A 15,506-nucleotide genomic window follows, 5' to 3' on the forward strand; every position below is an offset into this window, starting at 1 on the left:
TTCACCTTCTTTTCTTTTTTTCCCCCCTCAAGGCCTGACTAAGCGCGTTGGGTTACGCTGCTGGTCAGGCATCTGCTTGGCAGATGTGGTGTAGCGTATATGGATTTGTCCGAACGCAGTGATGCCTCCTTGAGCTACTGAAACTGAAACTGAAACTGGAGCAAAGATGAGAATGTGCCAAAATTCAAGGACAGAAAAGTCATGCTGATATGTGAGGGAGAAGCCTTCCTGCCTGAATCGGCAGATGAGCTGGACAACAAGGACGCCAATCGCAACGCTCAAACCCACGGATTCCAGAGTTGCCCCATACTGTGCGTACGCTGAACGAAATGGCTACAGGTTCGTCCACGTCAAGAGTCCCGAATTGGACATTTTCTTCATTCTCCTGCACTTCGCTCTGCAGCTGAAGGGCGTGGTGATTCTGTTCGACACAGGAATGGGGCACAAACAGCGGCTCATCAACGTCACTGACATCGCAAAAAGCATACGGGCAACAGCACTGCACCGCCTTCCTGGCTCTTCATGCTTATACTGGCAGCAACAGAACAAGTGCGTTCAAGGACATTGGGAAAATTAAACCCATCAAAGTTCTTCAGCAGAGTCCAAGATTTGTGGAAACAATTGCCCGCCTTGGAGATACATGGGCCATCACTGAAGAAGTCAAAGCCGATCTTGAGACCTTTACCTGTGTCATGTACGGCAGACATCGTTTCAGCAGTGTCAATGACCTCCAACACTAGCTACTCAAGGAGAGATGTGGAGATGAGCCATTGAACGCAAACAACAATGACATGGCAAGCATGCCTCCGTGCAAACAAACTCTTCAAGAGCACATCAAACGGAGCAACTATCAAGTTGCCATTTGGAAAAGGGCTCTCGAACCCACGTCTGATGTTCCAGCAGCAAGCAATGGACATGGATGGATCGACGTTGATGGCACCTTGGAACCAATATGGTCTGCAGAAGACGTCATCCTGCCCGCAGATATGGTTGACTTCCTTGTGGACTTTCCAGACTCTGACGACGACGAAGAAGAAAAGAAGAAGCTGTCATATCCTACGTATCAGAAGAGTCGCTTTCTACTTGTGCCGAGGCAAGCGACTCAGAATAATGAGATACGGGGTAGGGGAGATAAACCGGCGACAGAGGACAGCAGAATAGGCCCATGGTAATGTGGCATAGCCCAAAAGAATCACAAGAGACTTTTCTTTGAAACTGTGGTGTACTTTGTTTCTAATAAGTTGCACAGTTTTCGAGAGAAATGGTTTATTGCAAATACTTTGGCAAATTCACAGTTCGCAACGTGTGACAGACGGTGGGTACACACGTAGCTTCACTGTGGTCACCTTATTGCATACATTGTCGTTCTGATTATTGCATATCGTGCAGAAGGCATCACTGTCAACGAAAACGTAAAGGAAATTCTCGTAGCTCAAATAACAAAGACACAGGTGATCACCAAACTCATGGAATGTTTTGTAGCGACGAAAAGCAGCCACGGCACAATGGGTACCCTTCAAAATTAATTTAACATGATTTTTCATGATCTATACACTCTAAAGCACCAAAAAATACATGTGACCAATTTATTAGGGGGGGCGGGAGGTGTGCGGGGGCGGGGGGGGGGGGGGGTTGAAAGGTGGACCATTTCTCCTCACCGAGTATGACTTTGTAGGCAGCATTCTCTTCCCTACTTGTTTTTCCATTTTGTTTCGCAGTGAATCCCCAACCGGACTGGTCTTTGGTGACTGAGCCATCTGTGTATACGATGATGTCCTCTTCTTTACTGTTTTCTTTTATGAGTAGCTTCACTTCCGCATCAGTTTTGCCCTCTGGCCATTCCCGACAATGTCTTCCTAGAGTGGGTGAAATGGCTGTGTTGAATAGATGGTTGAGGTTTTCGGGGTTTTTCTCCCATTCTTTTGTTTCTTTCAGGTCTTGTAGTCGGCATACTAGCTGGATTGTGTCTTCTGCTTGCCCCATCCATGATCTTCCTCGTCCTAGACGGCTGCCTTTTGGTTCTTTGACTGCGTCATGCAGTGGGTTTTGAGGGTTTTCTAATGCTCTGAACTAGGTCTTAACCTGTTCTAACTTGTTTCTGGCCTGCACTGAAGGAAGGTCAAGCAGGTATCGCATGGTTTCTGTGGGCGTGTCTTTCGTTGTTCCAAGGATCATCCTCATAGCTGCCTTTTGAACTCTTGCTAATTTTAGGAGGTTGCTTGGAGATGGTGTTGTTAGCCCAAGTCCGTAGTCGATCACACTAAGGACGAGTGATTGGTATAGCAGAAAGAGGTGGCGTTGTTCAATACCTTTGGTTGCCATTGCTTTTAGGACTGAAAGACCCTTTTTGCATTTGAGAACAGTATTTTCTGTATGTTTTCTGAAGATCAACATCCTGTCGAAGTGTATTCCTAGGTAGCGTAGGTATTCGGTTTTCCGTCGAATAACACAGGTGGTGCTTTATTTGCTCGAGGTTCTGTTGTTGAGGGTGCACAGCAACGTTTGGGCTTTCGCTGGATTGATGGAAGATCCTGTGTCTTTGCACCATTGGGCGATATTGTTTAGTTGTTTCTGTGTGGGTCTGTGTGTTTGTGTGCGTGCGCGAGGGTGTAAGTGTACACAAGTGTCAGGAGAGTTCTGTGCACGTGCGTGTGTGTGCGTGTCTGTGTGTGTGTGAGGGGGAGGGGGGGGGTATAGGATGAGGTATGTTTGTGTATGCATGCCTACGCTGTGGGAGCAACGGAATATTGGCACGTGCGGGTGTGCATATATATATTTGTATATATGTGTGTGGGGGTGGGGGATATGGGCGTATGTGTGTGTGCTTGTACAAGTAAGTGTGCCTGTGTGTGTGTGTGTGTGTGTGTGTGTGTATGCCGTTGAAGCTGCGATATGTAGCCTAGAAATGAGTGTGGAGGAGGGGGGTAGAGGGGCTGCAGGGTAGTGTGTGTGTGTGTTGGGGCTCATGTACGTTTATGTGTATTTGATTGTGCTTTCATATCTGTGAAACTGCATGTTTGGTGCATATCTGTTATGCATATGTGTGTGTATGTGTGAATGTGTGTCTGCATGTTTTACATTTATTTGCTTATTTATCATCATTGTTGTCTTTATTTATTTATTTTCTCTCTTTTATTTATTTATTTTGTTTTATTTTTTTTCTACGCTTATAGTTGACTTCATCAAGTTTTTGCACCTTATAAATATTATTATTAGTAGTAGTAGTTCTTTTTTATGTATTTATCTATTATTTATTTATTTATTTATTTTATTTTATTTTTATTTGTATTCTTTTATTTTATTTTATTTTATTTTATTTTTATTTTTTTCTCAAGGCCTGACTAAGCGGGTTGGGTTACGCTGCTGGTCAGGCATCTGCTTGGCAGATGTGGTGTAGCGTATATGGATTTGTCCGAACGCAGTGACGCCTCCTTGATCTACTGAAACTGAAACTGAAAACGTTTATTGTCGATTGAATATTGAACGGGCAGGTCAACAACTTGAAACAAAATGGCGTCCTTCGCGTTCGCGATCGAAGAATATGAGCACGCGGTTTGAATATGTATAAATATGTGTACGCAACTGATTTTTGCCCATGACCTTCAGGGCTCAACCAATAGATCTATAAAGTCCACTCGTAGTATTGATTTTTAGTATTTTCCGAAAAACACCACTTGGGCGAATGAACATAGTGAAAGCCCTGTACACTGACAGTATAATTGTGTATAATTTCAAAATGTAATGTTTAAGATGAGAAAGATCAGTTTAAAGCAGATTAACCCCCCTAGCATTAATTACAGATTAATTTCCCTTTTTTACAATCTGCACTACAGACATGCACCAGAAATATAACTTCCATGCGTAGCAAAAGAAGTTCCTGTTAATTACAGATTAATTTCCCTATTTTACTATCTGCACCAAAGACAGGCACCAGAAATATAACTTCCATGCGTAGCAAAAGAAGTTCCTGTTTGAACAAAAAATGATAAAAATGACTGCTCTTGTTGTGTCAGAATATCAGATCAAAGTGCCAAGTTGAGAGAATAAAAAATATATATATATATATATATAACAGTAAATTCAGTTTGCATATAATCTGGCTTCTTTTTAAATTTTTTGTGTGTGTGTGCCCATCTCAGAGGTGCAATATTGCTACAAGATAACTGGAAAGAACTGAATTTTTCCTATTTTTCTGTCAAATTTGCTGTCAACTGACAAAGTATTTGCAGAGAAAATGGCAATGTTAAAGTTTACCACGGACACACAGACACACACACAGACAACCGAACACCGGGTTAAAACATGGACTCACTTTGTTTACACAAGTGAGTCAAAAACCTTAGAGAGGAATTTCCTTGTACACAAGCCGATTTTTTCACTCATATTAATGGACTAATGTGGAAAAGTTCAGTAAGGTATTGCAGTGGTGCAGAGCGAGGAAGAGAGAGAGGGGGGGGGGGAGGGAGAGAGAAACACTTTTTTTTTTCGAGGATCATGGATAAGCAGTGGCGTGCTATTTTACTCAAGTCCTCGCCCTGAACAGGGTCCACACTATACACCACATAACGTCTTAAGCATGGTAAGATATATAGAACAAAAAAAGAAAAACAAAAACAAAAACACGCGCGCGCACATACGGCACCCACCCACACGCGCGCGCACGCACACACACACACACACATGCACAGAGGGAGAGAGAGAGAGAGACAGAGAGAGAGACATTCAGTCAGACATACAAAAATTCGTTTTCTGTACATGTCATCGTTTATTTACATGACGCGTAGTTCAAATAGGTGTGTAAGAAAGACAAGAAACGTTTTATCTATAGCTGTGTGCATAACTATTTTAAGCACACGTTACTTGTGTGTGTGCGTGTGCGAACACATATGCATGCATATGTATATGTGTATGTACTCATGTACATGAAGGCTTTATAAGTTTATCACAGTGCGTGTATGCATACTATTTTATTCATGCACGGCGAATGATTGTGCAATAAAACAGGACTTTATTATATAATCACATTCAAGACGATGCCTGGACGTGGGATCTTCTCCAGGTTCTCCATAATTATGAACATGAATTTCAATGTTGCTATAATTAATACACAGGCAATGTGTGCAAGTGTGTGTGTGTGTGTGTGTGTGTGTGTGTGTGTGTTGTGCATGTGTATGCCTGTGTGTGCGAGTGTATGTGAGGGCGTAGGTTTGTGCGCGTGTGCGTTTGAATTCCTGAGTGCGCATGCAGTATGTGTAAGCGCAAGCGCGTGTATGTGTGCTCGCGTGTGCATGCCAATGCGTGTGTGATTCATGCAGCGTGCAGACGCTGATAATTCTGCACCGGAATGGCTGGAGTGGAAGAATAAGCATTCATTTATTAATGATCAATCATCACGACACAGGAAACACAGCTGCACGGACTCAGGCACGGACAATTAGTAGTGGTGACTATAGTAACAGTTTGTCATCGTACACACGTCTACTGAACGCGTGGAACCCAAGTATCAATGATCATTCATGACCCAAGTAGTGGTGACTATAGTAACAGTTTGTCATTGTGCACACGTCTACTGAACGCGTGGAACGCAAGTATCAATGATCATTCATGACCCAGGCAACACAGTTGAATGGATTCAGGCACTGACATATTATAGTAGTGACAAAAATAACAGTTTGTAATCGTGCATAGGTCTACTACACGCTTGGAACAAAATATCAATGATTATTCAAAACACACAGCTGTACGGACTCTGGCACTGACACGTAGCAGCAGTGACAATGATGATAGTTTGTCATTGTGCATCGGTCCACTGAACGTGTGGGCAGGAGTGAAGCAACACAAAAGGTGTGTACTATGTGGTGTGGGTAGGGTGGTAGGGTGGTGTGTACTATGTGGTGTGGGTAGGGTGGTAGGGAGGAGTGGTGCTTTAGTGGTAATCAGTGTTCATGAGTTCAAGTCTAATATAAGGATTGGGATCCTTTTTTTTACTCCTCACCCCTCCATTGACCTTGAGTGGTGGTGTGGGAGCTAGTCTTTCAGATGAGACGATAAAGTCAGGTCCTGTGTACAGCATGCACTTGGCGGACGCAAAAAGAACCCACGGAAACGAAAGGGTTGTCACTGGTAAAAAAAAATCTGTAGAAAAATACGCTTTGAATATAGTAAAATAAATACATCTGCAAAACAAAAAAAAGGTGTTGCATTGTGGCAACGTGCCCTCCCTGGGAAAAGCAGCCAGGTTTTCACAGAGTGAAATATGCTGTGAAAAAATAAAGAATGCAATATAACTGAGGAACGGGCCATTGCTTGTAGAGACGAAGAGCTTTAATGTATGTGCTGCTACTTTGGTTACATTTCACTGGTCATGCAAAAAAAAAAAGAAAAAAAAAGAAAAAGAAAAAAAAGGACGGATTCAATAAATGATCACACCAAACAACAGACAGTTGCAGTATTGTATGCATATCACAAAGTTGATTATAAAAATGGAATAATGTGACAGACTGATATGAAAAAAACCACAATCACGCAGTGATAAGTATCAATTTGCGCAAATACATTGATATATATGGATTCGTTACATATCAAATCATCAATCTCATTTTGATCTGAACAATATCCCTTGACTGTTGCTAATCGCCATTTCTTGGATGGTTAGAATCCAGATCAGCATGGGTATTTGGAACTAAAAATAATTTTCTTTTGCGTTCAAAGAGCTATGATTTGTATTTGTGCAGCCGCAACATCATATAATAATTAAAAAAAAATCTATCGGGTGACTGGATCAGTGTAGCAGGTCTTCAACGTCTTCAGCGCTGCTGTCATGTTTATTTCTATACTTCAAATGGGCTCGTCACTGCCAGTTGTAGTGATCAACGAGATTTGTTAAATTTCAAAAGAACTTTATTTGTTTCCGTCTTTTAGTAGAATTGACCGCCATTATAATAGTTCAGAATATAGAAAACGTTCCGAACAAAGCTGACTGGTCCTATGAAAAATTCACTTCATGGTATATGTTCTTGAAGTCTAAACTTACTAAATATTAGCCGTGAAAATTGGCCAACACAGCAAAGCGATAGGCCCAGTTTGCATCATTCTAAACATGGGGCAGTATATGATACCAAACATTTTCTTTGTAAGTTTTCTTGACTTTGTCTATTGTAGCAGTGGCTGGGTTCGCTAACTTGGAAATGTGCCCCTACAACCCGTTGGATACACCGAATCGTTGAAGACGCCTAAAACATCAACACACAACATGGGAACCACCGTTGGATCAGTCGCTGTCAACAAGGATCGCTCGCTCTGACTATAAAAAAAACCAACAACTGGCGCCAGTCCTGTGCACTGATCTTAGTGTAACTCTCGGCGGCACAACTTCGACAAATTACCGTTACATTTTTTCCCGAAGAAAACAGTCGCGCTCACTATTGATATACACGTTAAAACTTTGGAAATTTCAACAACAGTCAGTGCATTGTCAGCGTACAACAAAACGTACAGCTCCAGCAATACATAAGCGTTCCCCTCAGGAAATGAGAGGACCCCACATAACAGGCCACCGTGTGTTTGTTATTCGTTACGTGCAGTCTGTCCCGCTATTCAAAGTAGAGAGCGTAGAGCGTGGCCACGGCGAAAAGGTCACCCTTGGTGAAGGTGGCGGAGGCCATGTTGTCGGTGTCGGTGTTCCAGACGCAGCGGGAACACACGGTCATGCCCTGCTCCTTCAGCTCGCCCATGGTCACCATGCATACATACTTGTAGCGGTGCGAGAAGCCCATATCCTTCATGTGATCTTTGATCACCTCAGCCAGGTTCTTGGACAGGCTGACACTCAGCGTCTTGTCGTACTTCTCGCTCTCCAGGAAGGCGGACAGCGTGCTCTGCATCTGCTTGGAGGCCTTGGCCGCGTTGAACTTCTCCTCTGCGTTGGGCCCCATGCGGTAGGTGTTGGCCAGCTTCTGCTGGTTCTTCATGGGGCCCATGATCCAGCTGTGGCCCGAGATGGACGACCTGCAACACCACCACACAGCATGCTACAGTTAAGGTGACGGGTGCGGTGGCCGAATGGTGTCTTCTTCTTCTTCTTCTCCCCCCTCTATGGAGATACACCGGGGCGCCGCACAGAACTGTTCACCAGACTCCCTCAGCTCTGTCTGCTGTGTTGATATCAAAGCCTGGGTCTCTGGATGGTGTATCATTAGAACGCCGGATTCTCGCCCGAGTTTCTTGGGGTTCGACCCACTGATCTATATTCTATTTTTAGATCTGTGGGTTCGATCCCCAAGTTTCGGCGCACCTGGTGGATTATGGATGATTTTTTTCCCTATCTCCCAGGTCAACGTATGTAATGCTGGACCACAAAGTGCCCGAACCCCTTACATGTGAATGCGCATGCAGGCGATTAAACACACACGTTAAAGATCCTGTTATCCAGTCAGCATTCGATGTGTGAATTATGGAAACAAGTACACTCAGCATGCACACCACCGAAAACGGAAAGAAACTGTCCACATGGCGGGGTAAAAAACAACAACAAACAAACGGCCATACACGTAAAAGCCCACTTGTACATACTCTACGAGTGGATGTGGGGACTGCAGCCCTCAGACGGTGAAAACAAGAAATCAAAGGTCCCTTAACTTCTGTGGCCATCACAGAAGCGATTTCATATTCACAGTGTATAGTGCCCGGCATAGGACATCAAAGGTCTCACAGACTTTTATGGTCACTGGGGAAGTGCTTTCGTTGCTGACCACTTCTGACCACAACCACCAACAATGCACAAATCTGTATTTAGTTTATCGTGTCTGGTGCATCATTAAGACTTCTTGGCAGGTTATAGAATAACGTGTTGATATTTCATTCTATCATGTCTGGTGAATCATTATGACTTCTTGGCAGGTTATAGAATAAAGTGTTGATATTTCATTCTATCATGTCTGTGCGTCATGATGACCTCTTGGCAGGTTTTAGAATAACGTGTTGATATTTCATTTTGTCATGTCTGGTGCATCATTATCACCTCTTGGCAGGTTATAGAATAACGTGTTGATATTTCATTCTATCATGTCTGTGCGTCATGATGACCTCTTGGCAGGTTTTAGAATAACGTGTTGATATTTCATTTTGTCATGTCTGGTGCATCATTATCACCTCTTGGCAGGTTATAGAATAACGTGTTGATATTTCATTCTATCATGTCTGTGCGTCATGATGACCTCTTTGCAGGTTTTAGAATAACGTATTGATGTTTCATTCTGTCATGTCTGTGCGTCATGATGACGTCTTGGCAGGTTTTAGATTAACGTATTGATGTTTCATTCTGTCATGTCTGTGCGTCATGATGACGTCTTGGCAGGTTTTAGATTAACGTATTGTTTCATTCTATCATGTCTGTGCGTCAGGATGACGTCTTGGCAAGTTTTAGAATAACGTATTGATATTTCATTCTGTTATGTCTGTGCGTCATGATGACGTCTTGGCAGGTTTTAGAATAACGTATTGATATTTCATTCTATCATGTCTGTGCGTCATGATGACGTCTTGGCAGGTTTCAGAATAACGTATTGATATTTCATTCTATCATGTCTGTGCGTTATGATGACGTCTTGGCAGGTTTCAGAATAACGTATTGATATTTCATTGTCATGTCTGTGCGTCGTGATGACGTCTTTGCAGGTTTTAGAATAACGTATTGATATTTCATTCTGTTATGTCTGTGCGTCATGATGACGTCTTGGCAGGTATTTGACACGTGACTGATTCGATCTGTCTGCTGCGTTTGACACAACAGACCACAGTATACTCCTTTCCAGACGTGAACAAGTTTTTTGGATTTACTCAACATTTCTGAGTTGGTTTTCTTCATACCTATCCAGCCGCTTCCAGATTGTCTCTGTTTTTTTTCATACCTATCCAACCGCTTTCAGATTGTCTCTGTTTATTACATTAAGTCTGATCCAGCCCTGATCTCTTATGGTGTGCCACAAGGCTCTGTCCTGGCCCCGTTCTGTTCGTTCTGTACACTGCTCCTTTTTCTGATGTCATTTCTGGCCATTCTGTTCTTCACCACTCTTTAGCTGATGATACTCAGCTACAAAAGTCTGCAGAACAAAACCAAGTACACAGTCTGATTCTGTCAGTGCAGGATTGTATTCTCGATGTTAAATCCTGGATGACATTCAACAAACTAAAGTTGAATAATGACAAAATTGAAGCTATGATTATTTCCTCTACAAGAATGTCCACATATACTTCTTTTCCTGCCTCAATTGTGGTTGGTGATGCCACAGTTCAGTTTTCTAAATCAGCAAGGAACCTTGGAGTCATTTTTGACTAAAACCTCAGCATGCATGCTCAGGTAGTAAATCTGATATGCATAGTCAATTGTGAACTTCGTTGCATCAACTCTATCCGTCAGTACCTTTCTGTTGAAACTACTAAAACTCTTATTTCTGCTTTTGTGCTGTCACGAATTGACTACTGTAATTCTCTTCTCATAGGCTGTCCACATAATATTCTTCAGAGAATTCAAAAACTTCAAAACAATGCTGCCCATCTGACTCTCAGAGTCCCACGTACTGATCACATTTCTCCTCACCTCCGCACTCTACATTGGCTCCCATTGAAGCGAGAATTAAATACAAAGTTACGTGTCTCTGCTATTCTGCTTTCCACTCCGTAGGACCTACTTATCTTTTTGACCTTATCAGTGTTTACACTCCCACAATAAATCTCCGCTCTTTTTCTGATTGTTACCTTTTGAAACTTCCTCATGTCAATATAAGAACCTATGGTGAACGTTCTTTCTTCTTTGCTGCTCCTCACATTTGGAAAAACCTTCCTCATCATATCCGTGCATCTGATTCTATTTCTGCTTTTCGCTCATCACTAAAGACTGATCTTTTTAAAACCTATCTTCCTTTTCTCCAACACCACCCATGTCAGCTCACTTTGGATGTATGTAGAATGGGAAAGGGAGAGTGTGAGTGGGGGGGAGGGGGTTTTGAGAAAGAGTGGCCTTGAATTATAATTTATGTTACTTGTAATATATTTCTTTCATGTAAAGTGCCCTGAGCTCTTAGTGAGAAAGGGCGCTATATAAATGTACATTATTATTATTATTATTACCAACGGGTTTCAGTTTCTCAAGGAGGCGTCACTGCGTTCGGACAAATCCATATATGCTACACCACATCTGCTAGGCAGTTGCCTGACCAGCAGCATAACCCAACGTGTATAGTCAGGCCTTGAGTGCATGCACATATATATGGGTACCCATCAGAGTGAATTTCTTCTACCCAACGTGTATAATCAGGCCTTGAGTGCATGAGTGCATGCACATATATCTGGGTACCCATCAGAGTGAATTTCTTCTACCCAACGTGTATTGTCAGGCCTTGAGTGCATGCACATATATCTGGGTACCCATCAGAGTGAATTTCTTCTGCAAAATTTTGTCAGGGGACAACACTGTTGTTGCTATGAGTTATATTTCAGTGCGCCAAATGCGTGCTGCACACGGGACCTCGGTTTATCATCTCATCCGAACAACTAGACGCTTTTTGATTTTCCAGTCAAACTTGGGAGAAAGGGCGAGAGCGGGATTCGAAACCAGACCCTGACGGACACTGTATTGGCAAATGAGTGTCTTACCCATTTTGCCACCTTGCAGTGGTGAGTTTAACGACCTACTGGCAATGTGCCCCTAACTAAGGTCAAGTTGTTCATGGCTATGGTCTTTCTCCGTGAAGGGTGGTGTATGGTGGAGACGCGATGTTGGTCCTGTATGCGACCTTCCTACCGACACGTATAACACATATACACACGTGTCCATAGCAACCCTGCACGTGCATATCGTATAGCCTTCTTCTGACGGGCGCAATAGCCGAGTGGTTAAAGCGTTGGACTTTCAGTCTGAGGGCCCCGGGTTCGAATCTCGGTACGGCGCCTGGTGGGGACAGGGTGGAGATTTTTTCCGATCTCCCAGGTCAAGGTATGCGCAGACCTGCTTGTGCCTGAACCACCTTCGTGTGTATACGCAAGCAGAAGATGAAATACGCACATTACAGATCCTGTAATCCATGTCAGCGTTCGGTGGGTTATGGAAAAAACAAGAACATACCCAGCATGCACACCCCCGAAAACGGTGTATGGCTGCCTCTTGTGCAAATGACTGTGTTTGTAAAACGCTTCGAGCTTGGTCTCTGACTGAGGATAGGCGCTGTATAAATATCCATATCATTCATTCATCATTCTGGAACCCACCTGGAGGCGTAGGACATCCGCCGGGAGGGCCCGTACTGGATGCTGGGCCGGGCCTCCAGGCGGGACATACGGCGGATCATGGGGCCCGATGTGTCCGGCTGGTTGCTGACGTTGGAGGGGCGCCGTTTGCGGGACATCACCACCGACTCACGCCCGCGCGGCGGCCCGTCTTGAGCGTCTGTCGCCATGTGGGTGGGTGGGTGGGTGGATGGGTGGATGGATTGGTTGGGTTGGGTAGTTAGGAGGGTAGGAGGAGGGACACGTGGACTACAGTAAAGGGGTGGTGAGGTGGTTGGTGGTTAAGTATGGGGTGGTCTTGTCTTGTCAAGTGATGTGAGGGGAGGTGTGCGTGTGCGTGATGCGATGAACGCGTTTGTCTGCACACAGGATTGATTCATGGTGATCATATCGAAGATTAAAAAAAACAAAAAACAAACAAAACCAAAAAACCAATCTCCCCCCACCACAAAAGAACATCTACAACAACACACACACACGCACACAAGGAGGAAAACACACGCATGCAACTGTACATAAAATACCTACGAACTGACATACACACTGACATACACATCCGCACACCTTGACTTGTAACTTGCCTTCCATATAACTACCCGTACACATTGCTCCTCCACCCCCTATAAAAAAAAAAAGAAGATATTTTCCCTCCAAGTAATAAACAATGGGCAGCATGTACTTTTCCTTTATAAAACAAATTCAATATTTCGCAATCCTCTGCAGATCCTCCCACTGAGCGAAAACTGTACAGAAAAAAAATCTACACACATGCACACATACACACACACACACATGCTGACAAATATCCCGTACTGTTCGGAAGGCGGTAACGTGTGTGGGTGCGCGGATATTATGTAATCAACCACCCATTACGGCATAAACATCGTGATACGTGCGCATGCACGCATATTTATGATTATGAAACTAACAGGATTACAATCTTGGGTGATTTAAAAAAAAAAAAAAGGTTAAAAAAAAAAAATCCAGTCATTGGGCAGGTTGTGCATAAGGGGAAGTAACCCACGTATAATAAACCATTACATACAATGCAAACTTACTTCCCTTCAACATGCGTTTGACGCGAACACAAACGATGATACGCGTATCGATGTAATTTTTTGTTCCTTTCAATTCGAATTCACTGCCATCTTAAAGACTACCATTTAAACACTTAAGTTCTCAGAATACATGAAAATAATGTTCAGATAGTCAGAGGGGGTGGCCACAAGGACGAGGTGAGTGAGAGAATGAAATAGTTTTTCTGTTCATCCATACACAAAGCGCAGAACTTGACGCTGATGTCTTGATTAAACTGCAAAAGGTCAAGCTCTTTGAGACAACGTAACACATCATTAACTGGTGTGTGGTGACACGAATAGTCAGCATTCTCTGAAAGGAAATCGTTACTTCATGGAACCAAACAACTGAATGGCGACTTTCAGTAACTAAACGTTATCAACTATTTTGAATTGCACTGAGATTTCTCTGCGAAAAGTTACACTTTAAACTCTGATGTTTTTTTTTAATTCTCTCTCTCTCTCTCTCTGTATGTATATATATATATATATATATATATATATATATATAGAGAGATATATATAGATACATATATATATATATAAAAGAACGAAGATAACATATATTTATCTTCTTTTTTTATACTCCTTCCCAACATTTGTTTAATTCATCTCTTTCAGCTAGCCAAGGGCAGACAAAGCAATAGCAACAACAACAAAAATAACAAGTTCCGGAATAACTTCTTTTCACTTTTCATTGTCAATTTCACCCTTTAAACTATGATGTTCGTCTTTCGAATCGAAGATGACCATGGCTTCAAAACTCGGATGGATGATTGGTGGCTGTGCATCTGGTGGTGACTCATGAGGCCAATCCAGGCCCTGAAGGCTCGCCCACATGAGGGACACAAGTGAGGGTGTGCTGTCGTGGCAGTGGATGCTGCTCAGGCCTTGCGCACTGAGCACTTTTGGTTGCACCTCGGTGATGCACCTGGCTTCAGCTGGCTTGGACGTTCTGCAGGAGGGTGTAGACGCTGCAGAGGCCAGTGTCCGTGTCGGGGACTTTGTCCTGCCACCTGTTGAGGAGGAGTCTGCGGAGACAGCTCAGGTTTCACTTTGAACTCTAATAGTTATATGCCCACCCCCACTTTCTTACAACCTTCCACGCGTCTTTCTCCTATGTGTCCGAGCTTATGCACAAGTATACCGTACGAACGTCTTACCAGTATGCTTACCTTTCTGACATAATTCATTACGTATTTTCAAAAAGTTTTATCAGTTAATTCAGCGTTATTATAACCCCCTCTCTCTCTCTCTTTTTCTATTTGTGTCCTAAGTCTTTGGGGGTTTTTTAAAAATGCACTTATACGCGCCGGTACCCACAATGTGCACACATCTCATCAGTCACTTGTCTTTCTTTTTGCATGCACAGAGAGAGAGGTGGGAGAGAGAGAGAGGGGGGGGGAGCTGGTGCCAGTGTGGGGCCGTGGAAGGAAGGGGAAGGTACCGCGTGGAAATGTCACAGAGAGAGAAATAGAGAGAGAGAAAGGGGGGGGGGAGGGGACTGGTGCCAGTGGGGGGCTGTGGAAGGAAGGGGAAGGTACCTTGTGGAAATGTCACAGAGAGAAAGAGAGAGAGGTGGGGGGGGGGGGGGGGGGGGAGAGGGGCTGGTGCCAGTGTGGGGGCTGTGGGGGGAAGCGAGGAGTACCACGTGGAAATGTCAGAGAGAGACAGACAAAGAGAAAGAGAAAGGGGGGGGGGGCTGGTGCCAGTGGGGGGTCTGTGGGGGGAAGGGGGAGGTACCGTGTGGATATGTCAGAGAGAGATAGAGAGAGAGAAAGAGAGAGACAGAGAGAGAGAGAGAAAGAGAGAGACAGAGAGAGAGAGACGGGACTGGTGCCAGTGGGGGTCTGTGGAGGGAAGGGGGAGGTACCGTGTGGATATGTCAGAGAGAGACAGACAGACAGAGAGAGAGACAGAGAGAGAGAGAGAGAGAAATAGAGAGACACAGAGAGAGGGGGGGACTGGTGCCAGTGTGGGGCCGATTAGGGTAAGGTGAGGTACCGTGTGGAAATGTCAGAGAGAGAGAGAGAGGGGGGGGGACTGGTGCCAGTGGGGGGCTGTGGAGGAAAGGGAGAGGTACCGTGTGGAAATGTCAGAGAGAGACAGAGAGAGACAGAGACAGAGACAGAGAGAGAGAGAGAAGGG

The 15,506-nt window shown here is 43.9% G+C and overlaps 1 protein-coding gene across 8 annotated transcripts in view; it reads right to left on the reverse strand.

The window, feature by feature from the left end:
* Window positions 1-5,124: 5,124 nt before the first annotated feature.
* Window positions 5,125-15,506, reverse strand: part of LOC143294753 (dynein light chain Tctex-type protein 2B-like) — a 52,478-nt gene continuing 42,096 nt past the window's right edge. For 7 of the 8 annotated variants that reach the window (XM_076606218.1, XM_076606223.1, XM_076606221.1 and 4 more), the window contains exons 3-4: window positions 12,265-12,641; window positions 5,125-8,007 (exon numbers count right to left, since the gene is read on the reverse strand). In XM_076606218.1, the coding sequence (XP_076462333.1) occupies window positions 7,593-8,007; window positions 12,265-12,452 (603 nt within the window). In that variant the 5' untranslated portion in view covers window positions 12,453-12,641 and the 3' untranslated portion in view covers window positions 5,125-7,592. Of the gene's footprint in view, window positions 8,008-12,264; window positions 12,642-15,362; window positions 15,379-15,506 lie in introns of those variants that run through there. The other variant, XM_076606225.1, reaches the window with a different exon arrangement.

This window comes from Babylonia areolata, chromosome 20 (genome assembly GCF_041734735.1).
Source record: "Babylonia areolata isolate BAREFJ2019XMU chromosome 20, ASM4173473v1, whole genome shotgun sequence".
Taxonomy (NCBI): domain Eukaryota; kingdom Metazoa; phylum Mollusca; class Gastropoda; order Neogastropoda; family Buccinidae; genus Babylonia; species Babylonia areolata.